The following is a 22181-nucleotide window of genomic DNA, read 5'->3' as shown; positions in this document are numbered from 1 at the left end:
GGTAGTTAGCTCTCCGTTGCCACTGACCCACTTCCAAGAAGTGCGTTAGGTGTTCAAAGCAGTGAGGGCCAAGCACAAAGGGAAAACTGAGCCTGGATGGGCCCGGATCTGGTTTCCCAATGCCTCCAGGGAGTTGTGAAGGGTTGGCAGCCAGGGACTGTGAACTCTGAATCAGGGAATCTTGCTTTGGGAGGAGGAATAAGAAGGGGCAAGAGAATCATCTTATTGCCTTTATTCTGCTGTCGGCCCAGCTGGCCCCATTGTAGGGCACAGGGCCAAGCTTTTACACGCTCACCCATGCTCTCTGTGCAGGCCAGTGCGTGCACACACACACGCACGCGCACACACACACACTCACACATCCCATCTCTGGCTCTGAGAGTCAGTCTCTGGGGGGCAAAGGGCAACTCCTCAGCCTGCCCCTGCCTGCCCTTTTATGACAGCACCAAGGGCGGGGGTGGGGACAGGGCCCTCAGCCCCCAGAACAAATCCCTGTGCAAACTGGAGGTGCAAGCTGGCTTCAGGATGGTGGTGTCACATTTCCCCATTCCTGGAGTCCCCTCCTCCAGTTCCTGAGGGAGGGACTGCTCTCCGCCTACCTGGGGGGCCAGACCCCTGCCAGGGCTGGGCCCTGTGGAACCCCGGCTTACCCCAGCCTGACCCTGCCAGGACCTCCAGCACTGAAGAACAGACAAGTGTGAGGTTGTGGGGATCCCCTGCTGGAGAGCAGGAAGGTCTGGGCCCTGAGGGGCTTGGGGAGGGGTCATCACCCCCTCTCCTAATCCATCTTCAATATGAAGAGGTTTGGGGCGCACTTCCTGGGGAGGGAACACAGGCCTGGAGAAGTCCCAGCTTGGGCCTTTCCCAAACTTCCAGCTTCTGGGCCACAGCCTAAGGCCAGGCATCCAAAAGTCCAAGAGTCCGAAAGTCCAGCCGGCTGCTTGGCATCCCTGCACGGTCCTCAGGGTCCCCGTGGGAGCCGGTGTCAGACCTGCACAGGCAGCGTCTGGTTCATCTGCAGCCGCATGTCCTGGATACTGCTCAGGATCTTCTTCTGGTGGCCAGCCAGGGTGACCCCAATACGGAGCAGGTCTCTGCAGGTGGAGCCAAATTAGGATCAGTCCCTTTCCTCGTGCCCTCAACTCTGGGCCCAGCCTAGGGCCCCCTGCCCTGCTCCTCCAAATCTGAGGCACACTTACTCTGCCGTCATCTGGGCCACCAGGTCAAAGGATGCAAACCCCGCACTGATGAAGCTCTCCTTGTACCGCCCCATCTTGATGGCATCCAGCCAATCACCAACTGTCGTGAAGGTTGTGTAATCTGGGACCGTGCGGTCCAGGAGGGGCTGTGACATGCTGTGGGAAGAAGAGAAGGACCTGGGGAGTCTTGAAGGCGGGAGATAGGGCTACTGGCTTGGTGGGAGCAGAGGCAGAGGTACTAACCCAGACTGAGCGCTGGCGATGACCTTGAGGCTGGCAGCATTGCGGATGAGCTTGTCCAGGGTATTGACAATCTGGGAGAATTTGGGCCTAAGGTTCCGGTCCCGCACCCAGCAGTCCAGCATGAGCTGGTGCAGTGCTGTGGGACAGTCCATGGGTGGTGGCAGCCGGTAATCCTGCTCCACGGCATTGATGACCTGGGCCGAAGGCAGGGAAACCCTGAGTGAGCCGCTGCCATGATCCCCAGCCAGCACCCACCTACCCAACCACTCTGGCGTAGCCTCACTCACATCCTGGTTGCTCATGTCCCAGTAGGGTCGCTCTCCATAGCTCATGACCTCCCACATGACAATTCCGTAGCTCCAGACATCACTAGCAGAAGTGAACTTCCGATAGGCTATGGCCTCTGGGGCAGTCCAGCGGATGGGGATCTTCCCGCCCTGGTGAGGGGGGCACAGGCCCTTCACCCTGTGACTCCGGGCTGCCCCCCAGGCCCGAGCCCCTGGCTGATAGGCCCCGCCCCCAGTCTCCCTCTCTGCCGCTTCCTGTACCAGGGAACTGGTGTAGGTAGGATCGGAGGGGTCATCCTCCAGGAAGCGGGAGAGGCCAAAGTCTGAGACTTTGCAGACCAGGTTGCTGTTGACAAGGATGTTGCGAGCAGCCAGGTCGCGGTGCACATAGTTCATCTCAGACAGGTACTTCATGCCAGCAGCAATGCCCCGCAACATGCCCACCAGCTGGATGACCGTGAACTGCCCATCGTTGAGCTGCAGGCAACAAGCAGGCTCAGGTGAGCCCATTGCTCCCATCAGCCCATGGCCTGCCCACCTGCCTTCCCTCTCCGAGTACTCAGACTCTACCTCGTCTCTCCTGCAACCATGTCCAGAGTGCCCTGAGGGTAAGTGAGCTGCCCTACTATGTGTCAAGTATCTTGTAGACAACATCCCAATTAATCCCCATGAGGACCCACTAGCTCTTACCACTCCCATTCTACAACCAGGCAGCTGAGACTCAGAGAGGTTAAGTCACTTGCCTGAGGTCACACAGGCAGTAAGGAACAGTCAAGATGTGAACTCCCATACTTATGGCTATGAAGGCCCTGCCATTTCCCTGCACCAAGCCACCTCAGTAAATGCTTATGGACTTGAATAGGGGCTGTCTGACTTGTGGGAGGGGATGGTGAGCCCAATCCAACTCTCTGGGGGAGGGAGAGGGCCTGGGGGCTGGCTCTTACCCGGAGGAAGGAGTCCAGGGCGCAGTTTTCCATGAACTCAGTGAGGATCATAACTGGCCGACTTTTGGTGACCACGCCCTCGAGCCGGATTATATTGGGGTGATCAAACTGACCCATGATGGAGGCCTCGCTTAGGAAGTCCCGCCGCTGCCTCTCGGTGTAGCCCACCTTCAGCGTCTTGATGGCCACAAACACCTCTCGGCGGCCAGGCTGTTTCAGTCGACCACGGCACACTTCCCCAAATTCCCCTGCAGGGCACAGGGCACAAGCTATGACTCACCCCCGTACCCAGCCCGCCTCAGCTTCTCATCTCTACTGTGCCCCGGGAGACTCACCAGCTCCGATCACCTCCTCGATCTTGACGCAGGACACGTCGATCTCCTTGGCAAACTCCCGAACAGCCTCATTAGGGTCCTCGTAGGTAAAAGGGTCAATATAAACCTTCATTCCAGGAGCAACTGGAGGGAGAAGAGGTGGGCGTGAGAGGGTAACGTCAAGCCAGCCTCTCCCTGTGATGGGCACAGCTCCAGCAGGCTCCCTGCTGAGCCCAGCCCCATATTCCTCTGTGTTGCTGCCCTAATCCTCCAGCTCCCGTGAGAACTCCTGGTGACCATAAAGGCTAGACACCTAGGATTCTACTCCTAGTTTTTCTCTCTCATCTCTCATCACATCCAGACCTCTCTCAGATTCATCCCTCCCCTGGTTCCCACTGCCCCGACCTTGTCCAGGCCTTCAACACTCACACTATTCCAATAGCCTCCCAGCTGGGCTCTCTGCCTCTGGACTTTTCCCACCGAGCTATCCTGCATACCGCTGTCTTCCTAAAACAATCCTTTCATTGTATTACTCCCCAGCTTGAGAGCCTTTCCAATTACCTATGGTGGAGTCAAGTCCAGACTCCTCTGCCTGCCTTTCAGGACCCTCCGAGGGCTGGCCACAGCTACCCAGCCTGGCTTCCCAGCAGCTGTCAAACCAGTCTTCTCGCTGCCCCCACAGTTGGGCTCCTTCCCCACCCCGCCCACTACCTTCCAGAGGCTCCTCTGGCCAGGAATGCTCTCCCTCACCTCCCAAAACCCTGCTCATCCCGCCTGGCTCAGCTCAAGTCCACCACCCCAAGGAAGCCTTCCTCTTCTCCAAACTCTTAGTGCCCTTTACAACAGGAGCACCCAGCTCAACCCTTAATTGTTCTCAAATTGTTTCCTGTGTGTTTGCATCTTGTCTTTCCCACAGGACTAACTGCCTTTAGGGGGAGAGGTCACGTCTCAGTCATTTCTGGGGCTAGCAGGAGTGAGTAGGGGCCCAGGGTACCCGGAGTGAGATAGGGGTCAGGAAATGCCACTTGACTGGAAGTGGGAGGGGGCATTCAGGGTTTATCTCTAAGGAATGAAGTCCCAGGCAGGGAGAAGGGTGTCTGAGAGCCCTGCAGGGGGCTGGGAGAGCTTGGGGAGGGCGGCGGGGACAAACTCACTGTACTGCTGCAGCTTCTCCGTGTACTCCGAATCAGAGCCGTGTCGCTGCTTCCTGTAGGGTGGCAGGGTGGAGGGCAGGCCTGAGACAAGTCATCTGCCTCCCTTTGTTCAGGGCACCCTTGGGCTCACAGAAGGGGCGGAGAGGATACAGGGGATGGCCTGGGGCCTAGTCCCACAATTGGTGGTCACAGCAGTCTCTGGGTGTCTGAGCAAGGGGTTCAGTGGACTCAGTCCCTAGGGAACCTGCCCGGAGATTCAGGGAATGGGGTATGGAGAAAGGGCAGGATGAAGACACAGGCAGGGATGGGAGAGGGCTTCTCCAGCAACGGCTGGCCCCAGGAGGGCTAAGGCCCTGGGTCTGAGGGAAGTGGTGGCGGCTCATCTCTGTGGCATGAGGGCTCTAGGATGCTAAAGGGCAGTTCGAGTCGGCCCATGGAGCAACAGTGGGCCTGGGAGTACCTGAGGCAGACGATAGCAATGACCACGACAGCCACCACGAAGACAAGCCCAGCTGTAGCGGAGCCCACGATGAGGGGAAGCTGCTCCTGGAGCTGCTGGGCCCCAGAGCCTGGAGATAGAGAAGGGGCTGCTGAGTGGAGGGACGGAGAGTGAGGGCCGCGATGGGGACAGGCGCAGGGGGCTACTAACCTCTCTCACTTGTGGTCTCAAACTCAGCAGGGCGGCTGTACTGCCCATAGCCAGCTACTGTGCGGGCACGGACCTGGACCACATAGCGGGCGTCAGGCCGAAGCCCGTCCAGCTGCACGGAGTTCATCTGGCTGGTCACTGTGGAGGCGATGCCCTCACTCTGCAATGCCAGGAGAGAGGGGGCACCCTCAGGTGGGTCCTGAGGCCAACCAGCCCCTATTCACACCCAGGCCTGCCACATGCCCCCTCCATACCCAAAGGCCTTGCTCCCAAGGGCCCCATCATGATCCGGGGGTAATTTTCTCAGCCCAGCTCAGCCCAAGGCCTCCTCCTGCCCCTTGAGGTTCTGACCTTCTCAAAGTACTTCATCTCGTAGTCCAGGATGACTCCGTTGGGCCGCTCTGGGGGTGCCCAGGATAGGGTGAGGCTGCTGCCTGAGCTGCTGTGCAGGCGTAGTGTGGGCACTTCAGACGGGGCTGGGAAGAGCAGAGGGCTCACCAGGGGCTCCCTGGACCCTGGCATCCTTCCCAAAGACCCACTTCCCATGGGACCCCCAGTGGTCCCTTAGCAGGCCCTGGGACACCTCATCCAGGAGAAAGTGACCCAGGCCCTACCCTCCAGTGTCCCCTCCTCACCGGCCTGGTTTGTGGTGATATTCACAGCCGCATAACGAGGTGGCAGAGGGCTCTTGCCCGAGACACCGTTGACCGCCTGCACCTCAAAGGTGTAGCGCGTGTGGGCCAGCAGATGGCTGATGTGGACCCGGCGCTCCGTCAGGCCCAGCTGCCGAGGCACAAACTCCACGTTGTCATCACAGCGTGAGCAGGCTGAGGCCCCTCCAGCCCCATGGCACTTCTTGCAGATGACATTGTACAGGAGGTCATCCCGGCCACCCAGGTCCCGGGGCTCACTCCACTCGAGGATCAGTGAGGTTTCATTCACATTGGAGATCACACCTCGGGGTGGAGATGGCACGGCTGTGAGGAATATGGAGGGAGAAGGTAGTGAGCTGGGGGCTCTAGGACCATCCCTCTGCCTGGAGTTCCAGCACACTCCAATCTGCTTTCTACCTCCTTGCCTTGCCTCTGCTTTGATAAGCAGAATAACGTTCCTACATTTCTTCACCAGGCAGACTCCTATTTATCCTTCAATACCCAGCTTGTGATATCACTTCCTTTTGGAAGCCTTCCTTGATTTGTCCTTGCCCTATACTCTACATGTACATAAAACAATTCCTAGACAGCCTTCTAGCCCAGCTCTTAGTACATTATGGTCATTATCTGTTCTTACACCTATTTCTCCCACCAGGTTGTGAGCTCCTTTGGGACAATGACTGTATCTTATTCACCTCCTCACCCTCGATACCCAGCACAATGCCCGGCACACCGAAGGCCAGGGCAGAGAGGAAGTGGAGCACCAGGCCACCCTCAGGATGTGAGGCCCCCTCCATGGTTAGAGTAGGGCTGGAGAGAGGCACTTCTATACAGAGGGAGGGGCAATGGACTAGAAGGCCAACTGCTAAGCTCCTAGCCAGTTCCTAAGCATGGCTAGGAACAGGTAGGTGCTTAGCAAGTGTTGGTGGAAGGGACGAGCCAGCTGACCTGGATTCTGGCTCAGGGGCAGTCACCTCCCAGTTGTGCCATGTTGAGCACAACATCTAACGTCCCTGAGCCTCAGCTCCTTCCCTGGAAAATGGGGCTATTCATAGTGACTGCTTAGGCTTCCCAGGCTGGCCCCCCAGAGGGAAGGCCTGCAGAGGGAAAGAGAGGTCACGCGTTCACTCACTGGTGCAGGCACTGTCCGCAGAGTCCGAGTCTGCACGGTAGAAGTTATTGTGGCAGGTGCAGATGCTGGCGGCTGGGGAGGTGGTACGGCTGTTGGGGGGACATGGGAGGCAGGGCCCCTCTCCCTGCTTCGCCTTGTAGCTCCCAGGGGGACAGGCTGTGGGGGAGAAGAGGATGAATGGGGCTCACCTCCCTTCCCTGCAGACACCAGACCTCCGCAGCTCCATGAGAACCTGGCTTCTCCCCAGCCTAGGTCTGGCCCCTCCACCTCCTAGACTGTGGGGGCAATGCTGGGATTGCCTAACTCCAGCTGCAGCTACAAAAGGCCCTATTGCCCCATGGAAACCCCACGTCAGCAGATTCCTCCCCGCCCCTGCCCCCCTCACCCCTACCCCGGGGCCTCATGGATGGAGACGTCAGCCCCATCACCTGGACAGCCTGGGCTTGTTGAGGCAGGGAAGACAGAGAAAGACAGAGGAAGAGGTGGGGTGAAGAAGAGACCACCGGTGGGCTAGCAGCACCCGCCACTGTGGAGATGTCCCACCTCTCCCCGAGGCTCCAGAAAAATCATTCCTGAGGACCCTGAAGGACACCCTAGAACAGCCAGGAGACGGGACCTTCACAGTGAAGCTCTCGCCCCACCCACCAGGCGCAGGCAGCAGCTCCTGTCTGCCCTTGGGCAGGGATGGGGGCTGAGGACGGGTGAGAGGAGGAGAGAAAGAAAGCAGGCAGGAAGGCTGGGGTCACCTGGAGTTCAGAGGCCTCAAGTGTCCACAAGGGGACTCACCCCAGAGCAAGCCCAGGGCCTAAGCATCCCTTCTCCCCAGTCTTCCCTCCTGCCATCTACCCTTGGGCCCCTGGACACAGGCTCTGTGGATTGATGGTAGCCTTATCGTGTATTCTTCACACTGGAACATTTGCAAGTCAAAGGAGGCACTAGTAATAACTGTGTTAGGATAATGGGCATAAACCAAGACCCTCCTAGACACTAAAGTGGGTCACTGCCTCTCCATATGACTGCCTGTGGAGGGGGACACCCATAGGGGAGAACGCCCAGCGCTAGGGCTTGCCCTTTTCTGGGGTTTCATCTGCCCTCACGAAGGTGATATTCCACCCTAGCTCTTTCGAGCCAGTGGGGGAGGGGGCAGAGGCCAGGCCAGCCTGGTTGCTATGGGAACCAGCATGCATTTCCTGCCTGGGACCTGCAGAGTGTTAGCCCCTCTTCAGGCTGTCAGGCTCATCACCCCACCCCCTTTCTCCACTTAGGAAGAGGAAATCTCAGGACAGATTCCCATCAAGAAGTGGAGAGGGCCCGGGAAAGGCACTGTTCACCTTCCCATGACAACATGGCCTCGCAGCCAGCTTCATGCTGCCAAGCCCCTCTCACGCCTAGGGCTGCCATAAGAGTCATCACCTACCCCTCAGAGCTGTAGGCTGCAAGCCCCAAGGAAGAGAATCGGGCAGAGGGAGCGAAAGACAGGGCCCTCAGCATGCCATCCTGCATGGCAGAGCACAGGAGGAGGCTTCCGTGCCAGCTTCCACATTCCCTAGCTACAAGGCCTGTGCACAGAGCTTCTCCAAGACTCAGTTTCCTTATTGGCGAAATAGGGAGATGGCAGGAATCTACCTCACAAGGACTGGTGAGGCTCAGTGAGAGACCCCCTAGGTGGACAATTTTGATAACTCCGAAGCCTAGTACATAAGTCTTGGCAAGCCATCGGAGGCAGGCTTCCTGAACTCCTCATGTATACAATAAGGGCAGAACAGCCCAGCTCTCGTGGATCCCAGGGCTCTGGAGACTCATGGCCAACACTTAGCTGGTGGCTGTGCTCCCATGTGCCAGACACTGTTCTACGGGCAAAGCATTGCTCACATAAGAAGTCTCGCTACAGCCCTATGAAGGAACCTCTATTATTTTCCTCATCTTGCACATAAGGAAACCAAGGTTCAAACAGTTAAGTAACTTGCCCAGGGCCAGGAGTGGTGGCTTACGCCTGTAATCTCAACGCTTTGGGAGGCCGAGGCGGGTGGATCACTTGAGGTCAGGAGTTCGAGACCAGCCTGACCAACATGGTGAAACCCGGTCTACTAAAAATACAAAATCAGCTGGGTGTGGTGGCACATGCCTGTAATCCCAACTACTCAGGAGGCTGAGGCAGGAGAATTGCTTGAACCTGGGAGGTGGAGGTTGCAGCAAGCCAAGATCGCGCCATTGCACTCCAGCCTAGGCAACAACTGTGAAACTCCATCTCAAAAAAAAAAAAAAAAAAAAAAAGTAACTTGCCCAAGGTCACGTAAGTGGTAAGTGACAGAGTCAGGACTCAACTTCAGGGACTGGGCCCCTAACCACTGTGCCATTTATATACTGCCTCCCAAGGGGCAGAGGAGAGCCCAGGAAAAAAAGCCATGCACAAGGTACCCACAGCCCCCGTGCCCTCGGCCCTGGGGCCAACCTACCACTTTCAGGGTGAAGCATACACTCAGGCCGGGACAAAGCGAGCATCTCTGCCAGCCTCCTCAGCTTCTGACTGCGTTCTCCAGGTGCCTGCTTGCCAAGGATTCTGCATGCTTCTCTTCCTCTCTCTTTAATTTCATTTTTTCTCTTACTATCCTTGTGTCTCTCCTCATTTTCTCTCTCTTCTCCCTCCTTACACAACATTCTCTGCATCTGATCCCCACTCTTCCCTCTCCTGCCTCCACTGTGGACCTGCTCCCAGAACTCCTAGTCAGATAGCAAGCAGGGGCGGGGGGCGGGGCGGTAGGTAGCTGTGGCCCAGGCCCTCCCGACAACCCTTTCCCCAGGACAGTCCCCACTCACGGCGGCACTGGGACTCCTTGGCAGCTGGCTCATGGCCGGTGGCACAGGTGCAGGCACCCACAGGCACCATCCACTCCCCATCGCCGTTGCAGTAGAGCTTGAGTGGCACCGACACCTCCACGGCGTTAGGGATGCAGGTGCCAGGAGCAATGACCAGCGAGGTGGGCTCCGCCCCAGTGAGGGTCTCGGGGAAGAGTGCGAAGCCTGCGGTGGTGGATGCACACTTCTTGTAGAAGGCACGCACGGAGATGAGCGACATGCAGGCGCCCTGGTCCTGGAAGGCCAGGTAGAAGCCAGCCTTGGAAAGTGGCCCAAAGCTGCGCACCTTGGTGTTGACACGGCCGGCATCCAGCCGCGAGAAGCTCTCATCGGGTGCAATGGTGTCCACTTTCACGTAGGGGTTCTCCATCCAGAAGGGGGAGGAGGCTGAGGCCACGTCGCTGTCAGCCTCATAGTAGAAGAGGTTGAAGGTCTCCTTGCAGGAGCCGGGGATGTTGGGGATGCTGTTGCAGTCACGCACAGTGAACTTGAGCTCCACGTAGACCCGCTGCACATCCCGCCGCCAGATGAACCCCGTGCGAAGCCAGTTGTTCTGGCTTGACTCGCGCACATTACACACCTGGTATGTGCGGATGGGATTCATGGCCTCATCGTAGCCACTCACCTCTTCCCACTGTGCATGGACCAATGAAAAAGACAGAGTGAATGCCTGCATTTGCCAAGTGCTTCCCTCGTGCCCAGATCTGCTCTATTTACTTCACAGGGATGCTTCTATGGTGTGCAGTGGCTGAGCATACAGGCTATATGGGCTCAAATTCCAGCTCTCTGCCTGCTGTGTGATTATGGGTAAGTCACTTAACCTCTATGTGCCTCAGTTTCCCCATCTGTAACATGGGGATAATAAAGATGTGTAAGGAATAATGACTTTAACTGAATAAAGCATTTAGGACAGGACTAGGAACTTGGTAAGTACTGCAGGAACATCAGCTATATTTGTTGTCTTTACACCTCAGTTTTGTCATCTGTAAAATGGGGCTGCTTGGAACTAAACGAGGCTGTGAGGAATTAAATCAGGCTAATAAATGTAATGGGCTTGTAGCAGTGCAAGCACTTCCGGGCTACTGGCTGTCACTATCAACATCGCATTCAATCTTCACAACAGCTCCATGAGGAGCTGCATCTGTTGTCCCGACGTTTAGAGATGAGGAAGCCAAGGCTCGCAGAAGGGAGTTTTGCCCAAGGTCACACAGTCAGGCCTGGTGACTGCAGGGCCTGTAGTGCCATGGTACTCCAGGGTTCTAGGGCTTAGAGCAGCCATGAAGGCCATCTAGGGAGATTAATTAGAATATTTGAGAGAGGTCCGGACTGCGGGAATTTAACAGTCAAGAAGTGGCCACCCAGAGGGGTAAACGGCCTTGCCCAAGGTCACACAGCAAGTTAAAGATCTGGAACTAAGGTTTCCAAGCCAGTGTTTTCTCCAGGGACCCAGGGAGGAGGGAGATGGTGGGGATGGACATGCAGAGGGCTGTTAGGAAGAGAGGGAGAGGGAGTGGGAGCTGGGGGGCACAGGCAGGCAGAGGGGTGAGAGATAGAAATGCCCACAGAGAAGGACCATGAGGTGCTTCAGAGGGTCACAAGTGAGGATGATGGGGATGGCACAGGAAGTGAGGGTGACAGGCAGAGGGCAGAGGCAGCCCTCCTCCAGGCCCTGGTGAGATGAGGGGGCACGGAGGCTGGAAGTGGGGGGAGGCCTAATGGCAAACAACACTCAGGAGAATGATGGGAAAGTCTCACCCCACTTTCTGGATGAGATGTCCACGCCAACTCAGATGTCACCCATTTTGTGTCCATGAGGGTCTCTGGAGGAACAACGGAGAAAAAGGTCAGGGACTAATCTCAGGTTGAGGAGACAGAAGAGATCACAGATGAGCGAAGTGGCTCACACCTGTAATCCCAGCACTTTGGGAGTCTGAGGCAGGTGGATCACTTGAGGTCAGGAGTTTGAGACCAGTCTGACCAACATGTTGAAACCCCATCTCTACTAAAAATACAAAATTAGCCAGGCTGGTGGCGCACGCCTGTAATCCCAGCTACTCGGGAGGCTGAGGCAGGAGAATCGTTTGAACCTGGGAGACGGAGGTTGCAGTGAGCCGAGATTGCACTACTGCACTCCACCCTGGGCAACAGAGAGAGAAACTCTGTCTAAAAAAAAAAAAAAGAAAGAAAGAAAGAAGAGATGGCTCAGGAAAGGATTCCCCCCAGGCTCCACTTTCCACAAGTCCTGAAAGCCCCCAGTTTCCCTAGCCTACAGGAGACCCTGCGGCCATCCCCAGAGATGTCACAGCCCCAAAGATGTCAGGTCGGGCAGGCTAGGGGTGGGTGCCCTGACCCCAGGCCTGGGTTAATGAGGCGGGAGCAGAGGCTGGTCCACATACCTACAGGCTCTGCTAATCTCCACACAAAGGGGCCGGCAGGGCCTTTATCCTGGAACAAAGGGCTGTGTGCTTCAGACCCTGGCCCTGGCCTCCCCTGACTCCGTTCCCAGCACAAAGGCCCAGCCCCACACAAGGCCCAGGGGAAGGGGAGGGCAGTGACAGGCCAGAGCCAGCTCCCACGCAGCACCTACAGGTGATGGGGCAGGGATGCGCTTTGAGGGTGGAGAGGGGACCACCAAAGCCCCAAACCAGCTCTTAGTTCAATTCTTCCTGCAATCCTTGGACGAAGGTACTGTTGGTGTATCCCTTTTACAGAAGAGAACGCTGATGCCCAGACAAAGAAAATACACTGCCTAAGGTAAAGTTGCTAGGACTCGGGGTGAGGGGACAAGGGTGGATCAGGTTCAGGTGTATCTGACTCTATAATTAATCCCTTGCACTCTGACTGCAATATGCCCCTCTGTAAAGGAGGGATGAAAGAAAGCCTAGAAAACTGCCTATCATTTAAGTCCCAACAGAGCTGTTGCCTCCTCCAGGAAGCCTTCCGTGAACCTCCAAGTCAGGGTAAGATGCCCTCCTTTGTGCATCTAGGGCCAGGGGCTTTGTCACAGTACCCGGCCTGTGTTCTGAGCTGGTTTCTTGTCTGTTTCACCTTGTTTGGTCATAGGAGGGGCCCGTTAATGTTTCTGACATACACCTGCTCCCTTAGGAACCTGGTTCTGCGCTCTGGCTGGATGTCCCTACTCTCTGAAAGACAGTGTGACCCCCAGATTAGACCTGGGTCAGGAAAGGAAGGAAAGAGGTGCCAACTCCTTTCCCGTGGCCTGGAAGACAGTGCAGCCAGCTCTGAAGCTGGAATGGGGCAGGGTTGCCCCAGGACCTCTGGAGGCCTCTACATCATCCCCTCTGGGTGCCCAAGTGGGGAAAAACCCAAACCCCGCGGCCACAGACTTGCAGCCTTCAGTGGTTTCCCGGAGGCTGGGTCTGAGCCGAGGACGGCGGAGGACCCCGTGGGTGGACAAGGCAGCTGTGACCCCAGCCCCGCCCCCATGTCAGGCAAAGGGGCCGCAGGCAGCAGCCATTCACTGCAGGGAGGGAGGCTCCTCCCGCTGCCGCAGCCCCTGGTCCCCTGAGGGCCCGGCTGTAAGGGGAGCGATCCTGGCCTCTGGCAGACAGACAGACAGACACAGACATTCGGCCGGGGGGGGTACTCGAGGGAAGCCGAGATGCTCAGAAGCCGGGGCCCAGAGACAGGCGGGGAGGGAGGCGGGCGGGGCAGCGACTGGAGCTGGCGGGCACGGAGCCGGAGGGATGTGCGGAGCCGCCTGGCGGGGATCAGACAGCCGGGATGGCCGGCGGCTGACTACAAAGACAGGGAGACCGAGAGACGCGGAGGCCCGAGGAGACAGGGACAGAGGGAGGTTGCCAGGCGGCCTCGTCCCCAGCCGGCAGCGCGAGTGTCAGTCCCGGGAGCCGGCAGAGCAAGCGCGCCCTGCCCCCGCAGCCAGTCCTCCCGCCGGTCCGCCCGCCGGAGCAGGCCGGGGCTCCAGCCGCTCCCTCGCGCCGCCTCCCTCCTCCCTCTCCCTCACTTCCTTCTGCTCAGCCTGTGCCAAACCCATCTGGAACTGTTTAAACCCAAATATTCAGCCCCCTCCCCCTCCAGCCAGATTCCTCCACAGTTTAAAACAAGCCCTGCGCTGGCTCCGGGAGGAGGGAGCGGAGGGAGGGGACGGCGGAGAGGCGGCGGCGGGAAGGAGGGAGGGAGGGAGCGAGGGAGGCAGGGAGGCTCTTCATTTCTGTTTAATTTCTGGGGAGCGAGAGAGGGAGGGAGGGGATCGGCCCTTGGCCATCGCTCAGCCTTGGCCATCGCTCAATCTCGCCACATTTTTCCCATTAATGAAGAGAGGACTTGGGTTTCGAGTCATGTGTGCCTGAGGAAGGGCTCGGTCACTCCGGTGGGGAGGGGGCCGCGTGCTCTCGGTTTCCCCGTTTCTCAGGGGGAGAGGAGGAGCCTGCTCCCTTCAGCCTGCCCAGGCACAGAGGACGGGGCTAGGCCCTCCTCAGCCCTGGGGTGCCTGGTCCCAGCCTTCGGCAGGAGGTGAGGGGATGTGGGGGGGGGGGGTCATAGAACCCATCTGTCCGTGGTATTGGGAGAAAGAGACCCAGCCCACCTTTTCTGTGCTGTGTGTGCGGCGTGTGCATGTGTGTGCACGTGTGTGTACGTGTGTTGTACATACACACGTTGGGACGGGGGGTATGAGGGGCAGCGGGTAAAGACAAAAGAGGAGTGAGTGAGCAAGTTCTCAACTCCCCCAGCTGCCTGCTGCACCCCATCCCTCGCCGTCCTGCCATGTATCTGCAGGAGGCAGAGAGGAGAAGAGGCTGGCCACCCTAGACACTGGGCTGTGTCAGGCAGGAAACCACAACTGCCCAGCAAAGTCACCAGGGAGGTAGGCACCAGGCCTGGGGTCTTTCGGGGACTGGAGCTTTGATGCTCAGGAGCTAAGCAATACCTCTTTCAGGTTTCCACAGGGCCATGGAGAGCAGCCACGTGGCAGCAGCTGTGTGGCCCTCGCCCATGCACAAACACACAGATGCACGCGCAACATCCAGTCCTGGGGGCTGGGCTCACTCCCCGCCACTGGGGCTAAAGAGTGACAAGTCAACACATATGGTGGACAAAAACACACAAAGCCACAGCCGCCCACAAACACATACCCAGCTTCACACAGAGCCATGGTCTGTCTTTCTCAGACACACGGATGCATATGGTACAAACAGATTAGTCTTCCTTAGACATTCATATACAGTGAATCTTTCCTACACAGAGATCTGGCTTGCCTTAGGCGGACCCACGCTTCCAGCCTACCTATGTGCAGATTTCCTGAAACATATGCGCACACAGAGGGCACGCACCCCCAACCCTGCAGTATGTTCTCCTTACACACCCAATTGCACATGCTATCACCAGCTGCAAGTCACACAGTCTTCGGTGTAAAGTGCAAACACAAACACCAGTTTCCCTGTATAGACTTGGCGACATGCTCTTAGTCACACAAACTACAATCAGCTGCAAAGTCACAGATGTCCAATGACACTGAAACATGCCACAGCCCCTGCAAAGGAGCACCCTGACATGGTGTAAGTATCAATACCTAGATTTGTGTAAAGCCTCAGAGGTGCATCCTCCATGTACCCGCAACACACACACACACACACACCCTGCAAGCATGGTTCTGTTTATGGGATGTCTTCCAGTGGGGTAGAGGAAGAGTTACTGGGAGAGGGCAGTACCCCTCATCCTGCCCCCAACACTCTGGTGCCTCTCGCTCAGGCAGGGCAGCCACATGGGCCACTCTTGCAAGGGAAGCAGAGGTGCTGGGGCAGCCTTAGCCAGAGGTGTAGGGAAACAGCCCCAGCCCTGCTTCCTGTTGTCCTGGCTTGGGCAGGAGCTGTCAGTCAGGTCACGAGGCTGGGGTGGGGCAGGGGCATGAAGATGATTCTGGGTGTGGCTGGGTGCGGCCTCCCCAGGTATAGCCCCTGCCCAAGTAACAAGCCACTTCCCTGCCAGCACAATGGCACCATCTCCAGGGCCCCTGAGCCCTTGGTAGAGGGTAGCACCCTGAAGAGATGTGGCTTCAGAAGCTCTGGGCAAGGCTCTTCCGCTTGCAGGTCGAGGACCTTGAGCAGGGCATGAAGAGGACATCATGGGCACCCTGGCCTGTGGGAGGGGCACCAGCTGAGGGCCTACCACCTGCCCTGGTGGAGGGCCAGGCCCCATAGCACCCTGGGAGCAAAAGTGTCATTGAGACCCAGAAAACAAACAAACAACAGAAAAAAACAAGCCAAAACAAAAAACAGAAACACAAAACAACTAAAGACAGAAGCAGCAAGCCTTCAGCCCAAATTCCAGACTAGGGACTTAGAGGTGGAAGGAAAGGTCAGCACCAGGGCTGGGCCCGCAGAGTGTGCAGCGGGGCAGGAGGGCAGGGGGCCAGGGTCTGCGCAAGGAGGAGCACCCTGGAGCAGTGCTGTGCCACCCGAGTTGGACACCCTCCTCCTCTTCATGGAGTCCCTTCCTCAGCCACCAAGCTGGCTCCCCTCCCATGGGTCAGGATGTGTACACACGTGTGCCAGCCTGTGCCAGCCTGTACACACAGGGAGGTCAGCGTGAGGATCAAAGCATCTTGGGGGGAACCTGCCATGGGACTGGAGAAGATACATGTTGTGGGGAGCCTAAGTCACCCAGGGCCATCTCCTCCTTTCCTGCCACAGCCCCTTGGCCCCCATGTCTGGGATGGGGTGGGGGGAACATCTCAGAACAGAGAACACATTTTGTTTTTCATTCTTCCCCTCAGATCATGGGGGTTTATAATTAAATAAACCTGAGAGGGAGAAGAAGGGGAAAGAAGCCCAGGGCGGGGAGCCCAAACGCCTCGGCGCTCATCCATGCCCCCACCCCACTGTGGCCCTGCCAGCAGCTAGAAGGACGGGTGGACAGCTAGCCCTTAACCTGAGCCCTTCAGCCCTTCCTTGTGATGCTGGCCACACTGGGTCTGGCCAGGAGGCTGGGGGCAGAAGGGAATAGGAGACCTGGCACCAGGGCTAGCCCTTGGGCAGGGGGCCTCTCCCACCCCATCAGGTGCCCAGCTGTATCCAGTCTCCCTCCACCCCTCACCCCCCCCCCCCAGCTGCCCAATCCCGACAAACCAGTTTGACTCAGCACAACAGGCAGGGCTACAATTTTCAAACTATGCAGGCCTGGTGATTCAGCCTCTTCATGCTGTTTAATTAGTGGAAGGCCGTGCGGCAGAGGCCTTGCCCACGGCAGCTTCGGCAGCTTCGGCTTCAGCTCGCAGCAGCCGCTGAGGCTGCAGTGGCAGCAGCAGCAGCTGTGGCTAAAGACAGGGCAGTGCTGAGCAAACTGGTTCTTCCAAATACCTGCCGGCCCCCAGCAGCGGCTCAGAAGGCCAGCTCCTGACAGACAGGGATGGGGTTTGGGGGTGCCAGAGGCAACTCAAACAAGTGAGCAAGCCCTCCAAATCCCGGCCCGCTGTCCCCTCTCAGTTCCCATGTTCTCAGGGGTCGCTCCTGCTGCCCCTGTGAAGGAGGTGGGCTCTATGCTGTCTTGTTCCCTCAGAGACAGGTTCCACTGCAGTGACAACTCAGCTACCAAGGCTTGGCTGGAGGGGGACGTGCTGGCCCCACCTCCTGCGATCTGGTAACTGTTTCTCTTTTCTCAAAAGGATATCTTCCCAGCGGGGATCTCTCCATCCTATCCCAAGTATAGGGGTGCTGGGGTTCAGACACCATTCCTCATCTCAGGCCCCATTCCTAGTCTGTTCCCCATTGGACCCCACCCCCTGACCCGTTGATGGCCCTGAGGGGAGAATAATCTTGGCTTTGGGGAACTGGGGAACATTACTCAAAAGACCAGTGGGTGACAAGGTGGCCCTGTTTCCCTGTGGCTGTGGGTAAAGCCCAGGGCAATTTGCACGGGGGAAGGGGACAATCAGAGGGCAAGGGGAGGGCATGTTTTCAACCACAAGGACAAGCAAGGACCCAGGCTCCATCCACATGGAAAACTGATGACAGCCTTGGATGCAGAGTCTTGGTGACCCCCAAGTGTGCAGGAAGGGAAGAGGAACCAGGTGCTAGACAGCATCTAACTAGGGGGTACATGAGAGGTAGCAGCCAGGGCTCAGGGACACTGGGCCAAAATAAATGTCATGCCCCAGACACAAAGAGCCACAAGGCCAAGGGCAGACCAAATCCTGACGAAACCAAATGGTAGGTTGGATGGAGAAAGCTAGACCCCCCACCTGTCAAGCTGGAGGGGCTGAAGAGATCTTCAGTGCTATGGAACCCACATATCCTGGTCACAGCCCAGGACCTCGAAGTCCACCCATCCACATGCCAAGCTCCAGAATACAGGAGGGAGGACAGGCAGAAAACAGCTGCCCACTGGGCCAGCTCTCTCCCCATTCCTTCCCTCTCTGGAGCTGCAGGGAGATGTGGGGCAGACAGCCCCACCCCCAGCCCCCTGCACCAACCTTCCCTTTCATCTTTCCTCCCTCTAACCTCCCTCCAGCAGGATAAGGGCACACACTCGTTTCACTCCTGAAGCTCCCCAAGGAGCAGACCCTAGGGTAACAATAATAATAACAGCTAATCCTTGAATAACAATGCCTATGCGCTAAGCACTTTGCACACATTAAGAATTCAGTACTCAGAAGAACTCTGTGAGGTCGGTGCGGTTCCTATCCTGTCTCCCAGTGAGGGAGAGCCAGAGGGTGGGTAGGTGCAATGTCTGCGCTGGGGTCAGCACCTTGCATTTGTTCCCTCACATTCTCCCACGCACGAACTGGAGACCAGAGGGTCTGAGGTATTGCAAAAGTGAAGGAATTGGTGAAACCACCCTTGTAGGCACCGCTGCTTCCCAGAGGCATCCCATGCTGGCCTGGCCTCACAGCTAGGGAGTAGCCCTAGCTCCCACTTCACAGTGGAGGGGAGGTGGGCAGGCCGGGAATGGGGAACGAGAGGTCCTGCTGCCCCCTCTTCCCGGGCTGCCCCAGCACATCAGGACTCGGCCTTCTGGACAGCCCCCCAGCTGCTTGGCCTGGAGGCTTGGAAGCTTGGGCTCCTGCTAGGGCCTGGACTCCTGAGGGTCCAGTAGGTGATGAGGGTTGAAAGACAGAAAGGAAGGGAAGGCGGGAGGGAGAAGTGAGCCTCCTCAGGTAGCCCCTGTGCACCTGACCCAAACCACACTCCCACTCCACACTCAGCACCCACCACACCCACAACAAGTGCCTTGTGACCCGACACACACAGGTGACACACAGCCCCATAAGTGTATGAGTGTGTGTGTACCAATGTCGCCTCTCCTGGACTACGACACAGAGACCCAGACACAGATCTGGCAACTAGAACAGGTTCCCTGGCTCACACCCTCAAGGCAATCAACAACAAAGCCCCACACTGGGTTCTCACGCCTGTGATCCTATCACACACATGTGGGTGAGTGTGTGCGAGTGTGGGCGAGACCTCGGTGTGTCAGTCTGAATTTGCATGTGTCCACCCGTGGGACTCGATCTGTCAGCACAGCAGGCTCAGAGATGAGGAGGGTGGGGGATCATAGGAGGTCTTTCCTCTGGAGAACATTAGAACGCACCAGAGGATGCCTTTCTCTCCGAACTGTGTTCTTTTTTCCTTCCAACCTTTAAGTTTACCGACTGTGAACATAAGAACAAGCCAAGTTCCACAGAATTCGTGTTTTCGTTCCTAAACTAAGAAAGTAACTAGATCTGTTAAAGATACCCCAAATAAGTACTGCCTTTATTCCAATTGCCCTCGAATTTCTGTGGCGTCCCTCCCTCCACTTTAGGGAAGGTTCTGACCCCCTCTCATTTAATGGCTCCGAAATTCTTGGAAACGGGGCGTGAGTGTGTGTGGGCCTCCCTATTGTTTGCGGCTGGTGTTGGGGCCTCTGTCCGCGGCAAGCTTGTGTCAAGTGGCATGCGTGTGAGCTCTCCTGCCAGCGCCAACAACGCCGGGCTGTTCATCCAAGTACAATCATTTGGAAGTTGGAGCTGCCCCCCACAGCAGTCTTGGCAGGTTTCACAGAACCTATTGAGAAGCCGGGCCTTTTCCCACCAGCTACTGAGGAAGGCGCCGGGCTCTGCTGCTACCTGGGGCAAATCCCGCAACTTCAGGGGTTCAAATGGAGACCCAAGCCCTGCTAGAAGGCGGAGAGGGAGCCTCCACAAAGGGTGCGGGGGCCCGCGCATACAGCACCTCGGGTGTAATTGGCGCCCGGTAAACCATAAACAATAACAGGCCCCCGCCTGTCCGCCCCCGCAGCGGTCCCCTGACAAAGCGGGGTGCTCGCACTCACACTCTCACAGTTAACTCCAACGGGCTCCTCATTAGCGCCCCCCAACCCGGGGAGTCCCGCTTCGCCCCCACCCGCCACAGCCCCGCGGCCCTCGCCTTGCCTGGGGGATCGCCCACACGTCCTCGACTTCGGGGGGTGCCGGGAGCCCCACTTCTCTGCCGTGAGTGTGGGGGACTCCCGCGAAAGCTCACAGCAGGGCCAGGACTTTCAGGGACGCTCGTCCCGAGTCTTGCTCCCCGCGATCCCCCAACCCGCGGGCTGCCTGCCTCCGAGCCAGCTCCAGCCTCCGAGGCGGCTCCAGGGGCGGCCTCCCCACCCCATCCCTGGGCCCCGGAGCGGGCGCCGGTGGCGGGGCCTCCTCCGACGTGCGCTCAATCCGGGTCGGACCCACGCTGCTAGCCTGCAGCCCCGCGACCCCAGGCACCTTGTTCCCGGGCGCGCCCCCCGACGCCGCTCACCTTCCAGCGCCCGGCAGCCGGCGGGCAGCAGCAGCGGCAGCAGCAGCAGCGGAGGGAGCAGCGGCAGGAGCCCCGGCGGCGGCGACGGCGGCGGCGGCGGGCGGGCTCTGGCCATGGCCGGGGCAGCTCTAGGAGCCGAGCCGGGCCGCGCCGGGCCGGGCCGCGCCGGCGGGGCTGCAGGCACCCGAGAGAGGGTGCGCTCGGCGGGCTCCGGGGCAGGCTCGCGTCCGGTCCCAGGAGATCCAGGCGAGAAGGGAATGCAATCCAGGCGGGCGGCTCCGGGACCGAGGCGGTGCACCGAGCCCGGCGGTCCTGAGGATGCGGACAGGTCGGTCTCGGGGGAATCTGGACGGACCGGTCCAGGAGGATCCGGGGCGCCGGGGAGCTGGGTGCCTGAGGACTTGGGGGGCGGGCTGGGGCAGGAGGGTGCAGGTGGTCGTGATTCGGGATGCACAGTAATCTGGCGGTCAGCTGCGGGCCCGACTGGGATCCGGGGCTTCGGGGGCGCGCGCCGTCCGGGGTCCGAGCTGGGATCTTGCTGCGCCGCTCACGTACTCACTTCTGCTGTCCCCAGCGCTGGCGCGGCCGCTCTGGGCGGGAGGGGCGGGACGGCCTGCCTGCCCGTCAACGCTGAGGCCCCGCCCCTAGCGGCTGGCCACCCACTCACAGACCTCCAGGCCCGCTGGTTCGGCCTCGAGAGCACTCAGCTGGAGTTCAGTTGGCGGTGTCTCCGCCAGGCCCACCCTCGGGGTCTCAGGGGCCCGGAGTGGGCGGGGCTAAGGAAAAGATGAATTAGATTGGGCGGAGCGATGCCGTCCATCAGAGGGAGAACCCCGCCCCCTGGCGCCCATTGGCGATTAGTAACCTAAACTGAGTCCGAGGAGGTGCCAACCATCTAAGACGGACCGGGGGCGCCCCCATGTGGCCCGCGCCTGCCCTGCGACGCCCTCATGTGGCTGTAGCTTAGCGCTGCCTGGGGGGGACCCCCACCGCGATGTATCCTGTGACAAGGGACGTCATCGTTTCTTCATTCTTTCACTGGGCTGCGTATTTAGTCATTCATTCAGCACATCTTTGTGAGCGCCCACAATGTGTCAGACTCTAGTACCTGCGGGTGCTACCGCAATGGACAAGACAGAGGCTTGTGTTACTAGCTTAGCAGTGGAGGACGTGGGATTAAGTCATCGCTGTAGAGTGTAAGGAGCTTTATTGCAGAGGAGGAAGAGTTCCTCGAGCGTACGTGAGGGCGACGGCCAGTGTCCGGCCCTGAAGAACTGGCATTCAAGCTGAAATAGGAAGGATGAGTAGTGAGTGACGGATTGTGTGTTCCGGGGGAGTGAGGAGGGGAGCAAATACTCTTTGTGTGAAGACCTAGGGGCAAGAGAAACTGTGATTCACTGGAGGAATCCGAAAGAAGTTCAGAATAGCTTGAGTGTAAGAGGGACTGAAAGGAGTTCTTAGAAGTAGGTGTTGGGGGAAGAAGGAATTTTTTTTGGACTCATGATAAGGCCTTCCTGAGAGCTAGGGTTTGAAGCAGAGGCATGACCTTGGATGATCATGGCTGCTCTGGGGAGCATGCATGGGCAGAGGCCATGGTGGCAGCAGGGAGACCAGTGAGGGTGCTGTGCAGTGCGCAGGCAAGGGAAGATGGTGGCTTGGGCTAGCGTGGTGGCCCTGAGGAGGGAGAGAAGCTGGCAGGTGTGAAGTGTATGTAGGAGGTAGAGTTCACAGGAATTTGTGATGGGTTGGTGGAGAGATGTGGTAGGTGAGGACGTCAAGGAGAACAGTAGGTTTCTGGTTTGGGCAAATGGACTTCTGCCCCATTTATTCCACAAACATTTACAAAGTGCAATCAACACTCTGAAACAGTAACTTGAACTTATTGAAAGTTATTTTATACAGCCTCATTTTACAGACAAAACTGACATCCAGAAAGGCTTAGTGACTTTCTCAAGTCACATAGCTAAAAAGTGGCAGAGATGGGATTTGAACCCAGGACTTC

General features: G+C 58.1%; 1 protein-coding gene across 2 annotated transcripts; it reads right to left on the bottom strand.

Annotated features, from left to right (window-relative positions):
- Nucleotides 1–217: 217 nt before the first annotated feature.
- EPHB3 (EPH receptor B3) lies at nt 218–20767 on the bottom strand. Of its 2 annotated transcripts, XM_034957842.3 has the most exons (16): nt 20180–20766; nt 11187–11251; nt 9393–10065; nt 6576–6731; nt 5426–5767; nt 5142–5266; nt 4791–4950; nt 4602–4710; nt 4142–4194; nt 3009–3131; nt 2674–2921; nt 1991–2206; nt 1730–1879; nt 1443–1636; nt 1200–1355; nt 218–1094 (listed from the first exon to the last, which is right to left on the bottom strand). In XM_034957842.3, exons 1-16 carry the CDS (start codon nt 20292–20294, stop codon nt 986–988), a joined length of 2994 nt encoding a protein of 997 aa, XP_034813733.2. In that variant the 5' UTR covers nt 20295–20766; the 3' UTR covers nt 218–985. The 2 variants fall into 2 exon arrangements, with proteins under 2 accessions (XP_034813733.2, XP_063459083.1); XM_063603013.1 differs by having other exon boundaries at nt 1730–2206; nt 20180–20767.
- Nucleotides 20768–22181: the final 1414 nt, after the last annotated feature.

This window comes from Pan paniscus, chromosome 2 (genome assembly GCF_029289425.2).
Source record: "Pan paniscus chromosome 2, NHGRI_mPanPan1-v2.0_pri, whole genome shotgun sequence".
NCBI lineage: Eukaryota > Metazoa > Chordata > Mammalia > Primates > Hominidae > Pan > Pan paniscus.
This window is presented reverse-complemented; position numbering and strand designations above follow the sequence as displayed.

What these genes read in the sequence shown, in the direction of transcription:
- EPHB3 (XM_063603013.1), bottom strand. Translation starts at nt 20,294, where the DNA reads ATGGCCAGAGCCCGCCCGCCGCCGCCGCCGTCGCCGCCGCCGGGGCTC. An exon ending in CAAGGAGTCCCAGTGCCGCC is followed by an intron (nt 6,732 to 9,392) that starts GTGAGTGGGGAC and finishes TCTCCCCCACAG; the next exon opens with CCTGTCCCCCTGGGAGCTAC. An exon ending in TGCGGACAGTGCCTGCACCA is followed by an intron (nt 5,768 to 6,575) that starts GTGAGTGAACGC and finishes TATTCCTCACAG; the next exon opens with CCGTGCCATCTCCACCCCGA.